The following is a 27268-nucleotide window of genomic DNA, read 5'->3' as shown; positions in this document are numbered from 1 at the left end:
ATACAGAACCAAAGCTCTGGACGAAATTCTTAATTCTTCAAAAACAGTTCTTTAAAAGTGTCTGAGCAGCTGGAAGCGTTTGAATCGTTAAGCTTAAAACTTTAAAACATGGCTTTTCATCATCTTTTATTTCTATTTATTTGTTTAAACCATGTATTTAATGAGGTCCTTTACAACCTTGTTTCGATAAGTGCTATACAACTAAATGATCATTAAGTATGGTTGCTTTATGAAATGATAATAACAGGACCTTAGGACACAGGATCATATGTCTCATACATTTGCAATTCAAAGAAACACAAATCATAATCGCTTATGTGACGGATCATCTGCAAAAAGTAATCGACTGTGACAGTGGGAGAAAAAAAGAAGAGATTGAGTTTGACTCATCACGTCTGAGTCTCCACCACCACACAGTCCTTTTCTGCTCCCTGCTGGTTTCCACACGTAACTGCAGGTTCCTACAGGTTCAGAAATATGGAATTGTGTTTTTTTGTTAACCTGTGTCACTTTATTATTATTTATACACTTAAATGTGTTCAATATGTTTTGTTCTTTTCTATTTTGTTCATTACTAGTAGTATTAGTAGTAGCAGTAGTATCTTAATGTCTGTCAATACTAACCAACCAGTGAGGCCTATTATTTTATATTTTATAAAATAGATCTGTTTTATTATCTATTTCTGCCATGATCAGTGTCTCTAAATTGGTCAAGTTACAGCCTTATCTCTCTTCCTTGTGTTTGTTTGTCGTCAGCACATGGCATACTCACCTGCACCCTCATGGGGGCGCTAGTGGGCAGGTTGCTGAGTCTCCTGTTGCTTTCAGGGCCACTTGTGACTTCACTTTTTTTTGTCGAGTTAACCACTAAACGTCACTAATGACGCTTTTCTCTGTAGTGTTATTGGGTGAACACAGTTAAAACCAACGTGTCGGTCCTTCGGCAGCTCAGCAGCAGCAGTTTGTTCTCTGTAGAATATGAATATGTATTTATGAGTTTGTCTGTTCAGGGGAGATAAAGCTGAGAGGATGCAAAGCAAACACACGCCCTCTGCTCTGTGTATGAGTGTGTGAGTTTGGGGGGGGGGCACAAGGATTAACATAAACACACATCAGTCAAATATTCTTTACATCATCATGTGACAGTTATTTTACAACATGCACCAAACCATCCTGGAGGAAGTTGTGTCAAAGGGTTTGTTTTTAATCTCCACTTTTAAGAAACGACTTCACGAAAGTGTTCAGCTCCATTTATCGATGTGTGTATTTGAGTCTATTTGAATCTATTGATCCGGAAGTGACGAAACACACGATAGATCCTTAAAAATGATGTCTCCCTTTAGATTCGATCTATAACTGAAGATAATTTAAAGTAACGCACGTTTGAATGGATGTATTTTGATGATATATGTCTTATTTGTGTAGATATATATCGTTATTAGATGATTACGTATTGATTGGTTTGTTGACGTCAGCAGTTATATGTATCCATAGATCAGGAAGTGATAACAGATGTTTAAAGAGGATTCCTCCCTGTCGATTGAATCTGTAATTATAAAAAATATTTGAAATAATAATTATAATTATATTAAACTATTTAGTTTAGTATAAAGTTATTTTGATCATCTGTCGTTTTTAAATGATTATGTATTGAAAAGTTGGATGACGTCATCCAGTTGGGAGATAACTTCAGAGCTACAGGTGCACCTGGATGGGATGCTGCGTTCAGGGAACACTCAAGAGTCCGGTATTTTTCTCTATCTTGTGTGAAACTGGTCTTATTTGAAGTTGTAATGTGAATATAAGTGATAAAAAACAGTTGAATTGTGTTTTAAAAGCAAGAGAAAGACTGAAGAGGGGGTTTGAGTGAGAGAGTTTCTGTTTGGACGCGTCGGTGTGAGGCCGCGTGTGTGTTTTCCGAGCCACTGAACGCCTCACAGACCCCGCCTCTGTCGCCTCGGAGCTCCGCGGGAGGCTCCGCAGCCTCCGGGTGCAAACGGCGGGGTGTGACTCTCTGACCGGTCGTGAAGTCGTTGGTCCTCCCTGGAGGTGTCTCTCTCTCTCGCTCTCTCTGCTGCCCGCCCTCACATCACTTGTTCTCGGCTGTCAGGATGTCTCCGTCCCCGCGCTGCTTCACGGAGCGGGAGGTGTCCCGGCACCGCACCAAGGACTCCTGCTGGGTGCTGCTGGGGACCCGGGTGTACGACGTGACCGGCTTCCTGCGGATGCACCCGGGCGGCGAGGCGCTGATCCTCCGCCGCTCGGGCCACGACGTGAGCCCGGAGATGGAAGGACCCCCGCACCGGCACTCGGAGAACGCGCGGCGGTGGATGGAGCAGTACTACATCGGGGAGCTGGACCGGAGCAGCGGCGGCGACAAGGCGCAGGTGGGTGGCGGACCCGCGGCTTTCTAACCCCCCATGACCCCCCGGACCCCCCGCAGAGCAGGCACCTGAAAGCGCCTTTATTACCAAAACAACACAGATTACTCTCATTTCAAACTTGTATCTCTGAGTCGAGGTAGAACCAGGGGCCTCCTTGTCCGGCTGTGGCTCCTCTGGGGACACTGACAAACCAGTTCTCCCACTTTCTCCTGGTCCCTGACTTCAGATTACACGTGTCTGTCCTCCACATGTGTCCCGGTGAGGTGGAGTGAAATGTGTCCCCTGAGGAGTTGGATATCTCCCCTCACCGGGCGGGAGGTTTCCTGTAGTGGAGTGTTTTGTGTCAACAGGTTGTGAAGTGTTGGCTGCAAGTTGTGGAACCAAGAGACACACACTTAGTGGGTTTTTAAACATGTTGAAAAACCCGACTGGGACATTTGGCAGATTGAATAACAGGTGAATAATTGTGTCTCTCACTTGACTTTACTGGGCGTTTTCTGCAGGACAGGAACTACCTGCACTCCTTCTCCCCCCCCCCCCCCCCTCCTCCTCCTCCTCCTCCTCCTCCTCCTCCTCCTCCTCCAGGTCAGTATTGATTTATAGGGGAGGGAGAGAGGAGTAATTGGAAAAAGACACACAGAGTGGAGGTGGAGGAGCACAGGTGATGGGGTGGGTGTGTGAGGAGGGGGATCGATTGTGAATGATTTCAAAAAGTGTGTGTGTCTGTGTGTGTGTGTGTGTGTGTGTGTGAGACAAATAACTGGTTTATCTTGTCCCGGAGTCAAAGTGGAAGAGTCTACAAATGGGAAATTTGATGAAGAGTCTCCTCTTCTTGTTGTCGCATGAATCCACACCCAATTTAACCCTTTCTGTGCGTCTGTGTGTGTCTGTCTGTGTGTGTGTGTGATGTGAGGAGAGACAAACCAAAAGAGTTTGCATAAATCTCTTCCGACAACGTTGACATTTACATGTTTGGCCCCATCCTCATGTGAGTGTGTGTTTTCGCTGGCCTCCTCCTCCTCCTGAACACACACTACACACTTGCACTAACAAAAGGTTTTATATTTTTATACCACCCAGGAATCTGTTTGTTTGTTTTGTTTGTGAACAAGATTACACGTAAACAACTGAGCGGATTATCACGGAACTTGGTGATCGGGTCGGTCACAGGCCGAGAAAGAATTCATAAAATTTTGGTGCAGATCCAGGAATTTTTGTATCACTTTTGTTAACATTGGCGTTTTTTCGGGGGGGGGGGGTAATTTATGGATTGCTATGAGAAACATCAGATTTACTCAGGAGGTCGGTGTCTATGATTGTGCACAACTTGGTGCGTATCAGAATAAATATCTGAATGAATGGAATTTAAATGTTGAGCCTCAGCAGAGGAATGATCTGGAGTTTTCTCTTCTTCTTTATCTTCTCTGGAGTTTTTAAATTTAAAAAAAAATGTCTGTCAGCTGTCAGAGAAACTTGTGTGTTTGCATGTGTGTGTGTGTGTGATTGTGTGTGTGATGCTGTTAGTGGTGTAAACGTAGTGTGACAATGCAGAACCATCTCACATGTTGTCACTCAAGCTCTTCACAGTTCTAGATGTTTGTTTGTGGTCCGTCTCTTTGAGCTTCTCCCTTCAGGTTATTCACTGTAAAACAGCTAAAGACACATTTTTCTTTTCCCATCCAGCCGCAGCTTGTTTAGATTTGACTCAGCAGCGACGTCAGTCTCGTACACGAGTTCAGCTCAGGCTGATCGGAGGGAACCGAGGGTCAAACTGGGATGTTTGACAGCTAGACATTCTCTGGAGGGGCGGAATGTGAGAACGCAGATTGTCTGGAGTCAGTTGCTCTGGACATTTTCCTGCCAGTAAAATGTAATATAATGCAATCGGAGTGAGTCCATGCACAAAGCACGGTGCCGAACCCGTAGAAGACGCATAGGAAGTTGTCAAATTGGAAATATGATGAGATTCGAGAGCTTTCAGCTGAATTTTCCAGAAAATGTCCTGTTTTGTTTTTTCCTATGTGAAAAGGCCGAATGTCAATATGTAGATATTCTAGATTTCCTGTCAGGAAACTGTTCAACTTCTCCCTCCATTGATTTGTTTCGGCTCAGCCCTACAGAGGAACGTACACGTCCAACCTCTGGGTGTGAAACTGTGGTCAAATGTGACGGCGGAGGTCTTGAGACACCGACCGACCGACCGAATGAGTCACCGGGACCTTCCAGCTCCTGATGAAATGTTACTCAACCTGCAGGTTTCGGCTGCAGTGAACAATGCTAATTTGATTTGCCTCCTGGCTTTCTGCCACCACGGAGCCACCTTGGTCAAACTGGAAATGTCAAACCAATCCCTCGTTTTGTTCTTTAACCACAGATGGAATCAAATGGCTTTTTTCACTAAGCAACCAAACACCAGAGGGTTCACTTTCACCAACACCGAGACTTCAGAGGGAATCTGGTTTCTACTTGGATAAGATCCAACACAAAGTTCCACGACACAGGATAAATCATTAAACTCTGCCTGTGGAGGTGCTTTCATTTATTTTTATGACATATTAATATATACAATAACTCACTCATTTGATCATTGTCCATCATGGAGCAGCAGCACTGGGACTTGGAGACGTCACAGTTTTGGGCTTGAGGCAACGATCTCATCTCTGAGTCATTGAGGGAAACTCATCGATCCATATTGTTGTAATACTTTTTGTGTTTTGGCTGCTCACACGTGTCTCTGACCTCCGCACAGCTTCTGACTGCTGCCTTGGCGCTTGGCAGTGGGCGTGCCCCCGGCGCTCGGTGCTGGCCTGGTTGTCAATGCTCCACAACCGGATGAACACTCTCCAGGTCCACAGCTGTCTCTCTTGAGGCCTGAACTGTCATTTGAAAAGTTCGCCTTTTCTACATTTCTAACGCACACGCAACACAAGCTAAGCAACACAACCCTGATGCAGTTTGGAAACACACAATTCACCAGGTTCAGCGTTTCCGTTAAGTTCCCTGTCGCTGTGTTTTTCATGATCTGAATAATATCGTCTGTTGTAGATTATGATATAGAGATGATTGAGGACGATATAGTGTCAGAAAATTGCTCATAATTACAATAATAATGATTATTATATCATTTATAATTGCTTATAATTTCCTGCAGTCATAGTTGACGACATCAGTTTCTCTGGTGATCAGTTAAACCATGGACTTATTGATTTAGTACTTAACATAGAAAACCTTCAAATATTTACATTCCAGAAGCTGGAACGAGTCTTTTTAAAGTGAACAGTTTACACAGTGTAATTTAAGGATTTAGTCTTTTTGTATTTACTTTCAGTTACTCTAATACTGAGGACTTGACTGATGGTTTTATGTCATAGTGTCGTATTGTGTTATAACCTGAGGTCCTGCTGCTGTTATTTACCTGAACAAACCAAAGCGGCCACAACGCTCTCATATCCTAGTGTGACTTTAATCTGATCAGAACTTTTCATCTGTAAAGCGATTTTTAACTTTCAGGTAATTAAAAGCTAATGTGTTACTCGGTGCCAGAGCAAAGCAGGATGACGCTGTAGCACCTTGACTCATTCGTTAAGGGACGACCCGTCACCCAGAGGATTAAATCCCTAACCAGCTGCAGGAGACACAGTCCACACTGTTCTCTGTCTCAGGGGACGAGCCAGTTATCAGGAGGTTGAAGTCCAAAAGTGAATAGAAATGTATAATTGAACGATTCAACAGCCGACAGCCCCTCAAACACACTTGTTCTATTTAGTGTGTTCTTATTTTACTGATATGTTCAGAGCTTCACAGCCCCAGGACCCCAAATTGTAAAGTTGTGCTCATTATTGATTTTCATTGGGAAGCAGCAATGATCACATAAGGCAGGATCTGAACCTGCAGAAGTGGGAAGTGGGAGAGGCAGTCGTGTTGTGTGTCTGTGTGTGTGTGTGTGTGTGTGTGTGTGTGTGTGTGTGTGTGTGTGTGTGTGTGTGTGTGTGTGTGTGTGTGTGTGTGTGTGTTTGGGAGAGCAGGTTTATAATCAAACAGAGCGTGGAAGGTTAAAAAGAAGGAAACTTTAACTAATGATTTCAGTTAATCATTCCTCTTTTGTATGTGACTATTCCATCCACATAGTTCTCGCTCTGCTGAAAGTAGAATACATTTTTTTTCTTGCTTTTCCAAATCCAGATAAAACAAATAAGTGAAACTACAGTTTATCTCCCTGACAGTTCCAGAGACGTTTATGATGTTGAGGCAACACTGATCCTACACTGATCCCCCCCCCCCCCCCCCAGCAGCAATCCATGGGTCATCAGTGTAAAAAGGAAAGATAGGGTTTGAACATACATTTTTCACTGTTGACTTAGTAAAGAAGAAAACTGCTTATCCCCTCGATCACTGTGTCAATCGTGGGTGAACCTTGTGTTTGAGTTTCTACCTCACGACACACGCTCCATCCACCTGTGGGCGGGATGTGGAAATACCCCCGAGCGTCCCATTTCCTCTGTTCCACGGGATCGGTTTGTCTCTCGCAGGAATCTGGAATGTAAACGATTCCCACCGAGCAAACAGCCGACGCGGTTAAACACATGCTCGAGGACAATGTAGCTGCACAGTCGTGAACTTGAGCAGATAGAACACTTATTGTGAAGTGAAGGGAATTACAGGTTTGAGAGCTTGTGATTGGAATGAATGAACGGACAGCAGAGATAGTGAGGAGGAGCTCGGCAGATCTGGGAGCAGACAGTTTAGTGGAATTGAATAAATTAGAGCAGTTAAGACGTCGAGGAGATTATGTGTTTGTGTTTGTCAGCAGGATTTCCAACGTGAAACCTGGTGAATGGATGCAGTGTGGGCCGGGAAAGAACCAATCAGATTTCTTGGAGGTTATTTCATGGATCTGGATGAATAAAAAAACAAACAGGCTTGTTTAGGGGACGGTATTTGGTAGAGACCCAAATAAAGAATCTGGATTTGCTGGGAATTTTATATATGGCTTCATAAGGAGACTGGAGGTTCTATATTGTTGTTTTTATATTGTTGTTTGTACAGTGCACCAACCACACCAAGGGCAATTTTCCAGTATGTGCAAATATACATGGCAATAAAAATTATTCTGATTCGGATTCGAATGCTCTCCAGTATCTATGTCCTGGTTTATAAAAGAATAAAAGAATGTGAGAGTAGGAAAGCGTAGTTTAGAGTTGAGGTCATGATGGTGGGGGATGTGAAGGAGGGGGGGGGTGGGGGGGGGCTGGAATGCAGACTCATGCATGGATGTCTCTCTCGCTCAATGACGTGATTGTCCTTCATCAGCGAGCTCAGGGAAGAGGAGGAGAAGGTTTCGGACGTTATTAACGATTATCTGATGATTCCAGAAATCTCGTCCGGTAAACCCTGGAGAACTGTTCATCCTCTCAGCTCCACTCTGGTCATGTGTGTTGTTACGAGCCCGAGGAGGCGCCGTGTTGAGCTCGGTGCCATTTGGGCTCTTTTGACTTTTGTCTCTATTTACCGAAGTTCTTTTTTACAGTTTCAGAACGGAAACCTGCAACCAGCTTCACCACAGGTAGAACATGAAGCCCCGGTCCAAACAGGCAGGTCGGGAACAGGTGCTGCACTCATGAGGTTCAATATGAGCACCTGCCAAGTGCCAAACAAGCTGTTGAGCCATAAAAGTGGTTATTTATTGAAGACTGCGTCACCGACAGCTTAACATAGACTTTCATCAAATAAAACCAAATCCCAGGAAAGCAAAGTGATGATTATGTTTATTTTTAAACACATTTTCGGGTCTTTTTTTTTTTTTTGCTTGTTATCTCTCAGCTCCTCTGTGTCCCCGTGGTGATGCATTACCCAGCACATTGTTTATCTTTGCAACCATGGAGACTGCCGACTGGCAATTAGTGCTCAGGTGCCTCAGGTGACCCCCCCCCCCCCCCCCCCCCCATCGCCAGGGTAACACCTGGAAAAGAGAGGGTGAGGCGTAGAGGAGAGAGAAGACGGAGGGACGGAGGGACGCAATTGATTTGTCCAAAGGTCTCAGAGGGCGATGAGGTCATGTGACGCTGCTCTTTTCTGTCTGTGTGTCCTGAGGTGTGAACTTCCTGTCCCCCAAAAATATTATGACATGTTTATAACAGCTACTTTTACTTTAATTACATTTTGATTTGTCAGTTCTCATTCACCAAACTAAATAGAAAGATTAAAATTGTGTTAAACTAAAAGATGAGCTGGATGAGCTAACTTCATTTTGACTGAAGGTGTGATTATCGCTCGATCGTGACTCATTGAGTTTTAAGATGATATAAACAAAATATACAGGTTGACCTAACTAACTTTAAATCAAACAATAAGGGTGTGATTTACGTTCTTAATGATGTTTACACTCATTTGATGCTACTTCTGTCGAGCCTTTGAAATCGTGTTGAGCAATTCATAAAATCAATCGTTAGAAATTATCGTGATTTGAAGTCATATCGCTCGACTTTAAAATGAGTTTTCCTTTTCTTTGTTAGTCTTTGTGTGTCGTTGTCTTCTCTCATCGATGCAGATGTTTGCACGTTATGGTGCAGGTGATTGGTTATGACAGTTCCATATTGATTCCAGATGTGGAGGTCTGGTTTTTGGGTTTCCCTGCTTCAGAATGGTTTCACCCCGTCGTTATTCCATTAAGCCTCTGGACATTTACATAATGATGCAGAGGTGCTCCTCGCGGCAGGCGGGTCTCGGGGGGGGGGGGGGCCCGAGTGTATACAGTGTAGACAAGTTTGGCTAAAAGCCCAGGGGGCAACACACAAACACTTTGTGTTGTGTTGTTGCAGTACAACAAACGTTTGGAAAGTGTCATGAATAAGAGACGAGGTTCTCCGACACACCCGGAGGAGGGAGGAGGGCACGCAGGTGATGGAGGCCTGAAGGAGTTCCTCGTGGTGTTGTGGTGTCGTGGTGTTGTGGTGGTGTCGTGGTGGTGTCGTGGTGTTGTGGTGCTCGCAGCACAGGGACAGTGTTTCCATGTGGATGTTTTACATACAGTTGGACCGACCCGTGGTCAGACTCTTGCTGACGTCTTTATGTAAAGCCGGCTTTTCCCATTACTTCTCCAGACTGCGGCGTCCCACCATATTCTAATATAACACAAGTTATGTTCTTGCAGGGAGGAGAAGCAGTGCACTGCCCACACACGTACACAACTGCACGTACACAACATTTGCACATTTGAACATTTGAACATTTGTACATTTGCACTAGAGTTATTATTTTTTCTACTACTGTATTATCCCACCTATCCCACCTATAGTGTATTCATACTTATATTTATCCTGCTCATAGTGTATTCATCATTCTTATATCATACTTTACCTCTTAATACTGTTCATATTCCACTTATATTTCTAACTGTACTTCCTATTTATTTTCATATTCCACTATGCACAATACTCTGCACTTTAACTGCCTTTTTTTGCAAGTACATGTATATGTACTTGTACTGTGAAATGACAATACAGTTGAATCTAATCTAAAAAAAAACACACACACACAGGCATCACGCACACTACAAGCCCTCCTTACAGGTTACACTGTTTGATCACACAGCTCGGTATCCGTTCATAGCTGGATTATAATAAAATTAGTGGAATAAAGTTAGTCCGACAATGTAAACACTGGTAGAGGCGTGTCTTAAATGTTCCTCACCTTCCCTGTTCACACTGTGGAGATGTAGAGAGTCGGAGACATTTAGATTTCTCAGTTAATTGTGGGTGAATATAGCAAATATATGATGATGTGTTTCAACGACGACGTGCTTTCTGAAATAACTCCTGCTGATTGGCTGCCTCTCCACAGACTCATGTGTGTTGTGGTGGATGATTTATTATATAAAAAAAAAACATCCCGGTGCCCTGACGTCAGAATACAGCAGCGTGCGTTAAGAGGGTTGTTTACATGGTGCTTAGCTCACTAGTTACCGTCTGTATGGTAACGAGACACCCTCTGTACAAACTGGGTAGATACATGGAGCGTCTGATTCTTGCGTACACACACACACACACACACACACACACACACACACACACACACACACACACACACACACACACACAGATATCAGAGAGAGAGAGAGAGAGAGAGATGGTCATTCAGGTTTGACTGGTTCTTTAAGGTTGAGGGAGATGAATGCTATCTTGTTGTTCACACACACACACACACACACACACACACACATTCACCATCTTTTCCAGCCTGATCTCCTCAGCTACGTCCACACGGATCATAACGTGTCTGAAAACCCATGTCACATGACCATTCGCTGCTCGTTCAGGTGCAGGAAGCAGGAAGCAGATGGTCGACTCATCGTTGCCTAATTGAAAAGAAAGGATGAAGCACAGTGAGACCAGGGATGTTTTGATTGGACAGACAACAATCATTGTTTCCCAGAAGCCTCTGTTTCTGCTCGTCCAGATTAAAACACAACCCCAGCGTTTCCAAACAGAAACAGATGTGTTTCCAGATGTGTCTGTTTTAAGGATCTTGAAAACTCCGGAGCAATGTGGACGCCAGGTGAAAACATACAGTCACAGAAGTAATGCATTTATAAAACATATAAATGTGGACGTATCCTGTGGTTAGGTCTGTTCTGTCTGCTGGGACTCGGTTCTCCTGATTTCAGGTGGATGTCAGTGCAGCAGCAGATTGAAAAGCCTTGTCAGTCAAAGAGCAGCAGCCATTGGACGCCACGTGGATTTGTTATGTAGTCTTGTCTCCTGCTGCATTCTTTGGAGTGTTGTTTACAGTCACTTACTTTTCACCGGAGAGGGATGACAGAACTGTTTGCACACGAGCTTTTCCAGCTCGCTCAGCCACGACCGACCTGTCAGGCCGGTGAGAAGCAGACACACACCGAGCTGAAGTCGTGTTTGCTTTTATTTGAAAGAGACGGACGGTTTGTTTGAAGAGAAAATCTCCACTGGAGATGTTTTTTTTTTTGTTGTGTTGGATCAGAGTGTAAAGTTGTCAAACGTCCGAGAGGACATTGTTCAGTCTTCCTTTGACCTGCGTTGTGTTGTCCTCACTGTCAACAGCCTCTCGCTGCACAAGGAAGACACAAATCAAACTGCTCATTTTAAACACAGACTAAATAATCCATGCTCTGATATAGATCACAGTAGGGCTGGGAATTATAATCAATAATTAATGAATATAATTATCATCAATCAATAGCAATATGACAAAGATCCAGTATTGTTATAAATCTTATTTATACCTTCTATAAGCACAGTGAGGAGGTACAACACCTGATTGATTCCCTTTAGATTCATACAATGTTTACCATGTGTCATTCTCTACTTTTAAAGAAGTTTAGAACCACAACTTTCAATCAGGAGCAAAAATCGGTCTTTAAACCAAAAACATAATTTAAAAACAATAATCTGACCTTTATCTTGATAATTATCATCGATATTTGTTACTGAACAGCAACTAAATAGAGACCAGGTACAGATATGATTGTGTCTTGAGGCTGATATTTAAAGAAGGGAAGAGGAGGAGGGATGTGTGTGTTTCCATCTTCCCCTCATGACGGTGTGTGAACCACGAGAGGATTCAACCTTTAAAAACCATCATGTGACTTTTCCTGGTGTCACCAGAGTCATCGTTATCAGATCTGCACGACACTGACGTACGATTTCCGTCATAAATCACAACCTGGTCACATTTGTTCGGGGCGTAACTGACTTATGGCATCAGATGTCAGTGTGTGTCTCTGTGTGTGTCTCTGTGTGTGTGTGTGTGGCTGCCATTAGTGTTAAATAAGAGCTGATAAGACTGACTGGTTGATGAAGTAATATTTTCAGATGTGGTTTTATTTGATTAATTAGTCAAATAAGATTAACATTGCATTGAGATCAACAGACAGTGAGTCAGTCGCTGGGCGCCGGAGCAACACGTGAGCGACAGTATCCAGCGTTATGGAAATCTCCACAGTGTGACTGAACTTTGACCCTGATCGGACCACATGTGTTCATGCTGACACACCCTCACAATCTCACCTACACACACACACACACACACACACACACACACACACAGTCCTTACAAAACCAGGTTTGTGCCAGGTTACATACACGAGTATAATTATCTAATACTTACTTAATTCAAACAGTTGTTCATATTTAATTAAACCACTGACACTTGTGGTTTATGTTAAAACATTTTTAAACTGGAGCTCAATCAATTTATTGTTTTGACAATAGAATTCATCCGAAACGAGTCTTTCACAGACTCATCGGTTTATTGTGACGTTTCTTTTTGCAGATATGCATCGGGACGAAAAATATAATTATATGAAAGTTCAGTAACGGTGAAAATCATCCGTTATGAGCTTTTGTATCAATATGAAATCTTTTATTTGAAGAATATAAACAAAAACTAAGCAAAAAAGATGTTTACATTATATATGAAAAACAAAGTTTATTTTCTTATTTATAATAAAGTTGATTCCTGCCACACTGGGGTCAGGGCGACCCGACGTGGAAGAAGAGCAGCTAATAATAAACCTGAAACTCGTTTGTTTGCAGCACCTCGCCCCCGTCACAGGGAACCTTTATGAAATACTCCGTGCATATGTAAGACTGAGAGTTATGCATGTTGTGCTCTGGGAGTTGCTTGTGTCATTCTTACAAAACGGTCATATCAGGAGCGTAGTAATAAACCAGCTCCACAGGTCGACTGAGGGTGAGGAAAGCTTTCAGGTCCTGGTCTATGTTTAACAAAACCCAGCAGGAATCATACAATATGATAAAGACTGGCAATTAATGGGAAAATTCTAGGTTCTGGCAACAATCTAGTGGGAATAGAAGTGGACATGTTGCCTTCAGGAGGGAGTAGAGCTTGAGACTGGGCCACAGTTAGTGTCTCCATGCGAGGTGTGTTTTTTATTTCGAAACAAAAAACGATTGTTTGATTTCAGGGAAGAGTTGTGCGACCGCTGCGGTTCAGCCTGTGTGCTGCGGTCGTCATTGTCAATCTCAACTCTCCACAAACCGGCCACGACCCAGAGTGCTTGCATAGTGTGGGCCCGACTCGACCTTTGCCCCGCACACCGCTCCTCCACCCTTTGTCCAAGTGCTATCACCAGCCATAAAGAGCAATGAGGGAAACACACACACACACACACACACACACACACACCTCCTGGAGACTTCGTTGTGCAAGTGGAATTTATAATTCAACCGCTCCTTTATTTATATCTCGTATGGAAAATACTCACCTGCAAACAGTTTAGTGTTGAAGCTGTGATACAGACATTGATGCAAACATGTGACCAGTTGTAAAACTTATAAAAAAAGTTCCGAACAGATGCACGTCATTGTTCAGAAAGAATGATGGATTGATTTCACAATCTCCCCGTGAGGTGGTTTTGCCCTCACTGACAAAAGAAAAGGATTTTTTACAGACAGGTAGAGAAAGAAAGATTCACTTCCTCATACAGGAGCTTTAATGTGCAGGGAGAGAGTTATTCAATAAGAGGTCACAACAATAAGTGAAGTGACTCCTGGCTCCTCAAACAGGATTTTCCTCCAAACGGTAAATAGTTTGATTAATAAGCTGTTTTTTTTTGTCTTTTGTAAATTGGGCACAAGGAGCTTTTATAATAATTAAAATTGCTGACACATGTTGAAATATGTTCTCATTGATTGTACTGTAACCGCTCAACTCAACATCATTCTCTGGTAAACACTGCAAATAAGCAGAGGAACTGGAATCATAGTGTGTGTCTTCAAGGGATCACGACCAAAAATGTTGTTTTCTTAACAACATTTATTTAACTCCTCCTCCTCCTCCTCCTCCTCCCTCTCCGTGGTGTGTGTGTGTGTGTGTGTGTGTGTGTGTTGTGATGGTACCAGGGCACGTCCCCGTCCTCCTCTCACCATCTCCTTTGTGTTTTGTCTCTCATTCTTGTGTTTTTACTGTCCTGCAGGGACAGTGGCCTCTTGTGTGACCCTGCTGTCTTTTAGCGTCTTTGAATCGTCTCCTCAATCTGATGTGTTTTCATTTCGTTGAGATTTAGAAACGTCGGTGGTGATGGTGATAACTTTTATGCCCTTAGGTGTGAAAGTGTCACGTAAGGTCATATGCTCACACAAAACTCCTTCTAAATTACAATGTGAAACCAAAAGTAACCAGATCAGATATAAAACAGTTGGTTCAGACTCTCAGGTCTGAAACCTCACTGCAGTTCCACCTCAGATCTGTTTCCAAACTGTTTGTGGTCCTCTGTCTATAAAGAAGAGTTTAAAACCAGAACCTTCACATAATCTGCCTTTACACTAATACTGTGATATAATAATTGTGTTGTGATAATTACTGATATTGACTGATGAGATAATTGCTACCTTATTAACATATTTGCGGATATGACCCAGCCCTAGGATAATGAATGGGTCTTTACCCTCCTCAGTGCAATGCATGACATTGGAGTCGCTCTGTACTTCACAATGAGCTGAAGGTGAAGTGAGAGTAATGTCAACAGCAGCGTCCATTGTCTCCGCTCGGGCCTGAGGAGTGCACACATTCCTGGATCGACAGAAACACACGTGGAGGCCGACAGGTAGCTGCTGAGCTCACGCCTCCTGACTCCGGTGTTTACCCTCCAACCAGAACATGACGTGCTCTTCATGGGCTCTGCAGCCGTCGGCCTCTATGTTCCTTATATAACGTCGAGAAAGAGACTGGGATGGAGAGAAGGGGGGGGGGGGGGGGCACCTGACAGTCCCTCACCTGCGTTATGACATCAGTGTTTCGATATCAGGAGCCATATGAAGAAAAATATCCATCAATACATCTTATACTTTTAATCCTTTTTTTTAAAACTCAGGAACCACCACAGTGTTTCCTTTAACCAGATCCAATAGAAGTCCTGATGGATTTCACACTAACATCAATTCATTTCTTTATGATTCAGAGATGACTCTATGATTTCTTAAGATGTCGTTACCGAAGCCTTATATTAAAGACATAATGTAGTTGACGCTTGATATTTTACAGTAAATCCATAAACTTTACGATAAATAACTAGAAATACAAAGAAAACACAAATCCCACCAAATATGTATTTCACAGGTACCGATATATTTGTGGCTCATAACAGACGATTCCGAACTTTAACTTGCTCCGGCTCTGAATTACATTGTTTGTGTTAAACTCAATAGATTTATTAGATTTTATAAGTTTTTATCTTATAAATGTGTTGTTCATTTTCTGTCTGCGTCGGTTTCTCAGTCGTCCTGTTGAGCTCAGTCACAGATTTGTGTTGCATACGATGGGTCATTGTGATTCCAGAGCTTTTATTCTGGCGGTCAAAGGTCAAAGCTCTTCCTCATGTTCTTGGTCACATGGTGATAACAACTGAAGGCAGCTGCAGTTTAATGGATAATAGAAAAAACCCTCATAAGACACTGGTTAGATAATTGATTATGAATCCTTTCATTCCTAATTAGGGCAACAACTAATTATTCTTTTCTTCATTTATTTCACCCGCACAACTTTTTCTTTTTGATCTAAATGAGACTTTTAATGTGTCGACTTTAACTTGTAATGGAAAATGTTTTCATCAGCGTGATGCTTCGGTTTCGTTATTCCTTCCAGTGTTTCCAGTTCCCACTTTGCTGTCACCAGATTGTCAACTGACACAAAGTCAGTATCGACTGTGTCTGTAACATTCTGAACGTCCCTTGTACACAGAATCAGCTGATCATCGGGGGAATGACCCACATCTCTGAGTTCTGCTTTCACTTTTCCATTTTTATACTTTATTAACACGTGCTTTCTTGTGAACTCAGCTGATTTGTCTAGTTTTTATGTTTCGCTCTTCTCCGAACCTGCCGACACATTCTGTTCCCTTATTACTTCACTATTATAAACAACAATCTGAACTTTGAAGGTTATTTTACCATTAAATTTAACATATGAACATCTATTCTGCAGGATTTATTCTATAAAATAAAAGTATTCCTGGGTACATATTGGCCAACATGTCGATACTTCTGTGAAAAGCTCATATTGGCAGATTTATATCTGTCAACTGATAAATCAAACTCATTTTAAAACCCTAACACAAAATGCCAGACTCTCAAGTCACGTGAATATGAATAAATGTTTCCTGCACCAACCGACACTCCAGAGTCTTATCAGCTGGTTTATGCCTTTTGCGTTATGACCTTTCCACTGTGTCAGGTTGTAAAGTATGGTTAACGTGTATCTCTGAAATATGTAGTTTATAAATAAACACTAAAACACACTAGATCACAAGCGATCCTCCTCATCAGCTTCATGAATCCTCCAGAGAGGAAAACACTCGCACACCCTCCTCTTCCTCTTCCTCTGCTGAACTCGTAATGTGAAGGAAAACCTCTCGTGGCTCCTTCTCTCTGTACTCTGCCGTCACTCGTCTTCTTCATAATAATATTCCTCTCTAGTTCCTCCACGTCTACACTCATTAACCCTCGTTATAGCTCCTGCACGTCTGTACTTCTGGCTCCATTTAATCAGCTCGTCCTCCCTGTGTCTTCCAGGGAAGTCGTCTTATCTCTAACGCTTCTTTGGATTTGAGGGACACAAACAAAACTTCAGATTCTCATAAAGTTTCTTCAACAGGTCGACGTCCATCTTGTTTCTTCAGTCGTATTAAATCTGAATAATCATTTCTCAGATCTTTCTTTCTCTCTGAACCGGTTCACCCTTCATCTTCACGTTCACGTTCACATCAGAGCTCTAATTTCATTGATTGCTTTTCCAATTAGTGATAAAAGCATGTGTGAGAACCCTCTAATTGGGTTGTGGGTAATAAAATCTTAAATATAACATTAAATTACGTATGTTCCTGCGCAGCCACATGTGATTGTCACGTCATGTTGACAAACCAGAAGGAACATGAACCGATCTGGGGTCAGCTTTGTTCTTCTTCTTCTTCTTCTTCTTCTTCAATAACCTACAACCTGATCTGGATCGTGACTGATGCAAACTAATAGTCTCCGTGAGCCGGGATGATTGCAGATCCTATTTACCTCTTTGTTTCCATTGTCCGCTCCCTGGAGAGCAGAGCTCTGTCCCCGCTGCGCAACACATCTCCTTTGTGAGTTTTTAATGCTATAGAAAGGTGCACATGTTTTAGAACATATTAGAAGAGGCAGAATCGTTGGGATTAGCATTAGCTGTGTTTGTTCAGTCATTGAACCTGAGGCGTTTGTGTTATGTTGTGCAGATATCGGCTCAGTCACTGTGAAGCTGTGTAACCAATTTTTAACAGTATAACTCTATATGACATTAATTTATGTGTTTAAGTTTCAAAGATGTTTTGAAATTAATGTTGAAATTAATTATCTATTCACAGCAGCACTCAGTTTCATATATATTTCTTCCAATTAAATGCAATAGTTCACAATATTGCATTAGTTTTAAAAAGTCAAAATACAACACGTGTACAGCAAAGCCTGCTGTTCTATGTAATACCCTGAAAAAAAAAACTACAGACGGATTTGAAATACTAATTGAAATACTCATAATGATATAAGGGATTAAAGATTTTACAATAGAAAGATGTCAGCCAATATATCTGTTTTAAATAATTTACAGTTAAACAGTTTAAGCTTTATCATAAATAACAAAATGAAAAGAAAACATCCAAATATATATATGAAGAATAACATTCGAATTCTACTATATATATATATATTAGAAAATAAACATAATTTTCTTTGTGTTAGGTTTTAAAATAAACGTTTTTATTGGGAAATCATAAACGCTGATGATGATATTTCTGTGAAAGGCTCATATCAGACGATTTTTAGCAGCCAACTGATAAATTTGTAGATTTCTACTTAAAGAAACAATAAGTGCATCATTTAAACACGAGCACGCTGCTGTGGTGCAGACAGTCGACAGTGAATTCACAATATTCTCACTGAAGTTTTTCCTTTCGGCCTAAACAAACTCTGTGATCCTCCAGAAACACAGTGAAGCTGTCAGAGCTGTTTCAGAACAGGATTCAGGATCACAGCCTCGTCTTCATCAGCCACGAGCGGCTCCTCCCCTTTCCACCCGGGGGGGGGGGGGGGGGGGGTTCTCACTCTGGACACCGGCTCCTCCTCCTCCTCCTCCTCCTCCCTGACTCACCTGCAGGTTTCATCGACAGCACAGAAACTTAAAACATCTCCATCAAATGTTGCTCACAGGCTCACGTAGGCCGAGCTGCTGTTGATTCAGAGGGTGTGTCTGCTCTGTGTGTGTGTGTGTGTGTTTGTGTGTGTGTGTGTGTGTGGGTGTGTGTGTGTGTGTTCTCTACATGAAAGTAGAAGTCAGATACAATCAGATCAGACTCAGACGCCTCCGCGGTCGACACAGGTTTTAATTGGCTCCGATCGGCAGTGAAGGGGCGGAGCCAACCTGGTGATCACGCTAATTTGGCGAGACAGCCAATCGGCGCCTCGGCCTTAGGATCGTTTGTAAAGTTGATCAATGTTTTTAGGGTTTAAAAAACATTGTTTACCTTCTAATGCAGATTTTCATGTTGACTCGTGTAGATTAATGTTGGTGATTCAGGGCCGAGGGGCGGGGCCATCTGATGGTGAGCTTGCTGATTGGTCTAACTCGAGACTATAACCGATAAAGAGCTCTTGATAATTGTTGGCATTATCATTAATAATAAAAGATCACTGCGCTACTTCCAATACAAATTGAATTTTGAAGTGTTGATCTCTTATTACCAGGCGTCAGAGTTGCATCACGTTCTTCACAGATGAACGCTCCTTTGTGTTTTTCTTTATGTTTTGTTTTAGAACAATGATAATGTGTGTGTGTGTGTGTGGGGGGGTGGGGGGTGTAGCAGTTGCCTCTGGAGGTGTAGTATTGCCAAGGTGATGTTGGTAACAAACCAAATGGGACCTGTGTGCGTGTGTGTTACATTATGTGTGTAACTGTGTTTGAAGCTAGCTGATAAATATTTCACTTGACGGGATCTTCCACCCAGACGCAGACTGAAAAGATGAGCAGCTGCTTCACGTCTTTTATAACATCGACTTTATCAGGATCCAGATAAAGTCTTTATTCGTTAGAAAAACTCCTCCATGATGAATTGTTTATGGAACGTTGAGGAGGCTCTGAATGTCTGGAGCCTGTTACAGCAGCTGTGTTTTCAGCTGGATTTGATTTATCTGTTTTTAATTTTCAAAAACTACCGAGCCAATTTTAAATCAAATTGTGGAGAAGGGCGGGACCTGAGGGAGAACTCATCAAATTAAGATGTGGAGCGGATCAGGATAAATAAGCATGATGAGGTCGGGGGCATTACCCTTGTTGGAGATATGTGCTCTCCAGGCAAGTTCAATGTCCCGGCTGCCAAACCCACCTCAGAGCTTCTCTGCTGCTTTGCCCCAGGTTTCACATCCTGGCTGTTTACTGGTCGAGAATTAAACGTGACCGTGCGCTTGAAGCCAGTTTGTTTGGTTTAAGTTGGTTTTATTCCCTTTTTTAGCTTTTTATTCCCAATTTTTTACTTTTCTTTTATCCTTGTCCTTCTATTCATGTTTTTTTTTTATTGTTTAACACTTTGCTCAACTCTGTTTTGAATGTATTTAAATAAACTTGACTTCACTTCATGGTTTATGTAAATAGCTGCTGTATGTGCACTTTTCAAACTGTGTGATACTTCCCCTCAGTTTGTGCACGCAAATACAAATAAATACATTTTAAAGTGAGAGGAAAACTTCAGATTCAAACTTGAAGAGAACTTGAAAAATAGAAAAGTGACTCTGGTTAAATAACATTGATAATGTTTCTGTTTGCCACCTTTGCACTGACCTGCTCGTGTCTCTGATATCTTGAAGCACAGTGTAGTACAGTGTGTGTGTGTTTGTGTGTGAGAAATGTTCACGTTTAATAACACATACAAAGTCAATACACATTATATTTCCACAATTGCATAGACAGCGTTGTTTAGAAGCATTTGGGATTCAGTTTTATTGATTTACGTGTTCAATTCTGAAATTCAGAACTTGGTTAAGTGAAACCAAAACATGTGATTGATCACAAAGGTTGAACATTATAAAAGTAAATAATGGACTGAGACACACCCACACACGCCCACACATGCACACACACACACACACACACACACACACACACACACACACAGATAAACAGGTCGTGTTCATCTTTTGTAAATGATAGTTTGAGGAAAAGTGTATTTCCTTTCAACCAGAACATATCATAGCCTTGAAAAACTAAGTTTACCGTTTTTCAAGGCTACTTCATCATCATATTGGTGTATAAAGTGACTTTTCTGTTTGTTCACCGTGTTCGTTTTCTTCTTGTTTTCTTCAGACCCTGAGAGAAAGGAGGAACGCCACCGAGCAGACAGAAGGAGCGGTGGCCGACAAGACGACGGACAGGAAAGAGGAAGAGGAGGAGGAAGAGGAGGATCAGAGCGACGCATACAACCGCTGCAGCCCTGTCGACCTGGATAAGGTGCGTTTGTCCGTGTGTTTGGTGTTAACTGGTGTGTGATGACAAGGATGGCGTGTACTTCTACATGCCAGTATCTCTTTGTGTGGACCAAACTGTGTGTACTTGTACCAAACACTATTTTCTTCAACCCCTAAATGTGGATTCTATTAAATATGGGAGTAAATGTCATATAATTTAGTTTCCACCTCAAAGAAAACACGCAAACATGGTGACGACATTTAGTCTGTGGACTGTGTTACATCAGTGGGTTCCCTCACAACTACAGAAAGACGTGTGTGTGTTTGTGTGTTTGTGTGTAATGTGGGTCGATGGAGAGTGGACGGTCGTCAGGTCGTTCACCTCCGAGTATGTCCTTGTTGTTTTTAGCTCGCTCCGAAGTTCTCACACTGCTGCACAAAGAAACGTTATAACAATGACCTTCACCTTCACGTGCACATCTGATCCTTCGACCTGAACACTGAACCGATCCAGAACATCAACAGTCACAGAGACTGTGAGTTTCCTGTCTGCAGAAATCACCCAAAAAATCACCAACACACCACAACTCACTTCTGTTCATGATCGAGCAAATTCAGGTTTTTTCCCTCGAGCAGAATCTTGTATCTTCGTCCCAGGCCACAGCTCCCAGTGAAGAACAGAGTCAACCAGTCCATCTAGTTCTGCACTGTGGTTGGATCTCCGTGACCAAACCCATGAGCAAATTTCACGGGAGTTAGTCTCGAAAACTAAAGTAATAATGATAATAATAAGCTGTAAAACTGGTTGAATTTGATTTGTGAAGGGTGGAGGATAGAAAACGATCAATGAAAGTGTCTCGATATTTTGTTATTATTCTCAAACGTTGGGGTGGGGGGTCGGGGGGGGGTGTAGGCTGTTTAACGTGTTGCTTCATGTGATGAAACCTCAATGATCTGTTTAATGTGTCACTGTCACGGTCCAGTTAGGCTGTTTTTAGATTCTCACCTGCGTGTGTGGGTGTGTGTGTTATTGTGTGTTATTTTGTGTGGGTGTGTGTGGGTGTGTGTCATTGCAGGAATGCACGTGGCCGAGTTTCTTGTGTCTTTTTTTGTCAACAGGTAATTTCAGACCCAGGAACCAGGATCGTGTCTTTGTGTTAATCCGATTTAGGGGATAAAAAAAACATCAGTGTGACGATTCACTGACTTTTTAAAAGTCAAATCAGATTGTGATTTATTCAACAGCAGCTTCCACATTGTTTCTCTTCTTTTGTGTTTTCTTTAGTTTATTTCTGCTCAGGTGGAATTTCTCTATTTTTGATATCAGTTTGACACATTCGAGTTTGAAGCTATGATCTGTGTGATAATCGTCTGTGAAGTGTTGGGAACGCTTACGCCTTCAAACTTGAATTACTTGAAAGAACTTGTTTCATGACATTCAGTGTGATGGTTCAGTTCAGGTGAAAGTGTAACAAACCATGTGAGAGGGAGTTTCACTTCTTTGTTTTAACACGACAGCTGCTGGTGGAGACTGTACTTTGTTGTTGCAACACTTTTTTAATCTTATGACTGTGATTGTGCAGATATCAAATCTTTATTCAGACGCATCTCTCCCAGTTGTCAGCCACAGTTTGTTTCTGCTGCTCCACCAGCACACCACACCTCAGGGGTGGAAGCATTCCAATTTACATGAAAATGTATTTTGCTAACAATACATGCAAAGTCAAATCAGACAGATACATTCACTTTACATCATATTTGACTCCACAGATTGTTCACGTACAGAGGAAGATGTCTGATTAATGACCTCAGAACTTTTTAACAAGCTTGGTGACGGGACCTGGGAAGAACCGATTATCGTTCAGTTGTGGATCAGAATCAGAATCAGAATCAGAATCAGAAAGTATTTATTACCAAGTAGGTTTACACCTACAAGTAATTTGCTCTGGTTATTGGTGCATACAATGAACATAGAAACATAAAAACATAAAAACACAATAAATACAACACACATAAGAAAAGCAATAAAAAGAAACAATATATATTTACTCACTATTTACTTCTTATTTACTCCCTTTTTCTAATATTTATACAAAGTAATTTATTTAGACATACACATATCTAAATAAAAATATATAATAGATAAAAGATATGAAAAGTGAAGTAAACAGTGAAATGCAAGATGCAAGACAGTGAACAGTGTCAGATTGCAATATTTAATGTAATGCAGTATAATATAATATAATATAATGTGTTAATTTAACACATCCTTGAGGTGTGGGGGCGGAATGAAAGTCTGAGTCAGGTGGGGGTCCCGGAACTTGTTGATAAGGCCAACTGCAGCCGGGAAGAAGCTGGTCCTGTGGCGGGAGGTTCTGGTCCTGATGGACCGCAGCCTCCTGCCCGAGGGAAGAACCTCAAAGAGTTTGTGAGCGGGTGGGAAGGATTGACCCGGGTGGGAAGGATTGACCCGGGTGGGAAGGATGCAGATGAAGGAGAGGATCCACCCTGTTTCACAATGTTCTTTGATAAAATGACTCATTCAGGTTATCAAACCACTTCACTTCTTCTTCTTGTTAGAATCCTGTGGGGGATGGTTCAGCCTCGGTGGAGTTATGAGCTTCTACTGAGTGTTGCTCCAGTTGTTCTTGTCCCTGTCAGCACCAAAGCCAACAAAAGAGCTTTAATGAGTTTGTACTGAGTGAACCGAGGTTTGTCATAAAGATGGAAATCAGTGTCACGACTCACACGGCGGCGTGCTCTTTGGTGAATAACTTATAAACCCTGAGGTGATGTGACCTTGAGGGGCAGTGAATTAATTTAAACACATAAAATCTAGTTGTTGTGCTGCAGGATTGAGAGAAACCAGCGTCTCCTCTGGTCTCTGTGGCTAAATCAGTGTGTGTGTCTGTGTGTGTGTGTGTGTGTGTGTGTGTGTGTGTGATAAACACGTTATCAACCGGGCGGTGACCTGCTCTGTGAATGTGTCAGTCCGTGCCTGATACCAGTATCCTCAGCGGGGCATCATTAGCAGGTCAACAATCATCTCTTACCGAACTCTAACGTCCAATAAATTCAGTCACGCTGCAACAAACACTCAGAGATACGAGTCGTCTAAATATGAATAATTTCATTCATCAAGATCCATAATTTATTCTCTGAGAAACTGGTGAAAACGTCAAATAAAGTCCTGTTAAGTTAATGCTCTTATTTCTGGGCCCCATGTTCCTTCTCTTCTAAGCTTTATGGAACCCTGAGGTGATAATAATCATCATTTGGTGCTTCTGAAGAAATGAAGATGAAATGTTGGCCACAGATCAGACACACGACTCTTCTGCATGTTCATCGTTGACCCTCACGTCAAAGTTCCTCGTCTCACGTGGAGCATCGAGTGTGAGGAGCTCGTAAAAGTTTCTGGTCTTTGGACTCAGAGCAACGGATTCACCGCCGGCAGCTTCTCAAGTAAACCTGCAGAATCACACGTAGACGCACACACCCACACAAACACACACCCACACAAACACACACAATATGAAGTCACTTCCTGGTCTGACTGGTCCCCGAGCAGTTCATCTGTTTCTTAACTCTCTGCTGCCGCCTCCTGGAGACTCCTGTTCTCCTCTCCTCCCTCAGATTATCACCTGGATGTAAATGCTCTTCACAGATCTCTCCTGGTGTGTTTCTCCACAGGACTTGGTGGACTGGAGGAAGCCTCTGGCGTGGCAGGTGGGACACCTGGGAGAGAAATATGATGCCTGGGTTCACCAGCCGGTCGACCGACCAATCAGACTGTTCGGAAACTCCTTACTGGAGGCCGGCACCAAGACGTCCTGGTAAGACTGGGTCGAGCTGCTCTCCTCCTCCTGTAGATCAGTGGAATAGTTTGAAGTCATTGGCAGATCTGTGTGTTACATCCCCGGTGAACATGCATGAGATAAACAAGCCAGGGATCCACTTCAGGATCTTTTAATGCATTTTATTACCATTATATCAAAAATACAGGATTCAAATCCATATCAATGTCTGATGAGGTTTTAATTCTGCTCCTCTTACATCTCAGATTCCTTCTGTTAAAGGAGGCAGTAAAGATTTAAAATCAGAGGATGGAGACTTAGACTGTTGTGTTGTGTTGTGTTGTGTAAAGAGTGGGTCTGTTCTGTCTACAGGTATTGGGTACCAGTGGTGTGGCTCCCTATTGTGTTTTATCTCAGTTGGTACTGCTTCACAACCCTGGCACAGGGCACCACACGGATAGCCCTCACTTCAGGTAACACACACACACACACTGATCATACACACAACATGCATGATTATATTACAATACACAATGTGCAAGCCCCAGAGACTAATTTACTCGTTCACATACTCTCACCGACGCACAACATAATGTACTTTGTTTGCATCATGTTCACCTCCGGTTGTTGTGTGTTTGTGTGTGTCTGTGTGTGTGTGTGTGTGTGTAGACATCTCACTCTCGATCCACATGTCCATTTTCCCGCTGCTCTTTCTGCTGGGCTGGTTCTTGTGGTCACTTGTCGAGTACTGCATCCATCGCTTTGTCTTTCACATGAAGCCGCCGGCCCATAACTACTACCTCATCACGTTACACTTCCTGCTGCACGGGCAGCACCACAAGGTACACACACTCCGACCACACAACCTGCTCATAACACACACGTAGGTTTTATGATGTTCTGCTTTGTGGCACACAACACCTGCTGTCATTCATAACTCATCTCATATTGCAGGTAATAAACGGCTGATTTCATTTTTCACACACAGTGAATGTTTTCTAACTCTTTCACCAAGTCACATGCCACATTTTATACTTTTAAAAACATTACACAAAATAAAAACTTTTACCTCAGCAGCTACCAGCAATATAGAACAATAGAACAATATATAGAATACAAATATTGATAAATTTGCCGATTAAAATATTTTAGAAAATGTCAAAGATTCCTTATGATGTTGGTATTTAACCTGAATGACAAAGGTTTGATATTTTACAGTTTAACCATAAATAACTATAAATGAAAAGAAAACCCAAATATATAGAACCCGTGTTAGGAAAAAATTACTTTTTCTGCATGAACTTTTTTATTCTTAAATGAAAGTTATTGAAATGTCCAATAGAAATTCAGATGCTAATACATCTGGGAAATGCTTGTATATGAAGATAAAAAGATAAATACAACAGGAGCTTACATGTTTAAACAATAAGGAAGTCTCTTTTCATATCTTTATACTGTTTTTTTTCCGGTTTCTCTTGTATTTGTGTGATTTGTGTGAATGCTGGATGAGGAAATCCTCCTGATTCCCTCCTCTCTGAGCTCGACTCTCTGTCCTTCTCTCCTCAGTCTCCGTTTGACGGCGCCCGGCTGGTCTTCCCCCCCGGCCTGGCCTCCCTGGTGGTGGGGAGCTTCTACGTCCTCCTGCAGCACACGCTCCCAGAGATCCTCGGGACGTCCGTGTTCGTGGGCGGACTCTGCGGCTACGTGGTGTACGACATGATCCACTACTACCTTCACTACGGCTCGCCCAAGAGAGGCTCGTACATGTACGGCCTGAAGGCGTACCACGTCAAACACCACTTTGAGCACCAGAGGGCAGGTGAGCGCTGGAAATCAAACACACACACACACACACACACACACACAGATTTCTGGATTTAGTGGATAGAAGAGAGAACATGTCTAATAAACCCTTTATTTTCCCTCCAGGATTTGGAATCACCACCACGTTCTGGGACCACCCCTTCAACACAGTCATCCCCGATGAGAAGTTCTAACGCAGACCCGGCTCTCGTGAAGGGCCACAGGACTTGTCCCCCCCCCCCCCCCTCCCACACCCTTCTTCAGAAAACAGCCGCAGCTTCCAGCCCCCCCCCCCCCGCGATGAGGAAGATCCATGTCGGAAGACTCCCACGACCGATCCGTCCCTGCTCACGATCACACACACATCGGCCCTTTTTCAAGATTCAGCCATCAACGCAATCTACTTCTGCTTCTGTGTGTGTGTGTCTGTTGTAAGGCCTCTCTGTGCCATTGTTTATTAATAACCAATCCAAACCTGTCACTGCTGCTCTCTCTCTGCACTGACCTGCCACGACGTCACCTGATCACCACTCACCACTACTCAGCCATAGAGAAAGTGAGGGACACACACACACACACAATACACAATACACACACATATAACAGACACGAAATGCAAACGTTCCCATCTTTGTCTTTGTCTTTGTCATTGTTTTGGTTGCAGGTTTAATTTTCAAGGTTTAGCTGTGGATCTTTGTGAAAATCGTATATTTAGAGACTTATTTTTTCATCTTAAACACCAGCTGCTTTTTTCAGATTTCTAGACATTTGCCAACATCATTGCACAAATGGAAACACACACACACACACACACACA

At 42.5% G+C, this 27268-nt stretch overlaps 1 protein-coding gene across 1 annotated transcript; it reads left to right on the top strand.

Annotated features, from left to right (window-relative positions):
- Window positions 1-1997: 1997 nt before the first annotated feature.
- On the top strand, window positions 1998-26711 carry fa2h (fatty acid 2-hydroxylase). Its single transcript, XM_053426296.1, has 7 exons — window positions 1998-2387; window positions 20754-20897; window positions 24545-24687; window positions 25021-25121; window positions 25318-25490; window positions 26215-26467; window positions 26578-26711. The coding sequence occupies exons 1-7, from the start codon at window positions 2112-2114 to the stop codon at window positions 26643-26645; spliced, it is 1158 nt and encodes a 385-aa protein (XP_053282271.1). The 5' UTR covers window positions 1998-2111; the 3' UTR covers window positions 26646-26711.
- Window positions 26712-27268: the final 557 nt, after the last annotated feature.

This window comes from Pleuronectes platessa, chromosome 7 (genome assembly GCF_947347685.1).
Source record: "Pleuronectes platessa chromosome 7, fPlePla1.1, whole genome shotgun sequence".
In the NCBI taxonomy this organism is placed as follows: domain Eukaryota; kingdom Metazoa; phylum Chordata; class Actinopteri; order Pleuronectiformes; family Pleuronectidae; genus Pleuronectes; species Pleuronectes platessa.
The sequence above is the reverse complement of the archived record's forward strand: the minus strand, read 5'-3'. Positions and strand labels throughout refer to the sequence as shown.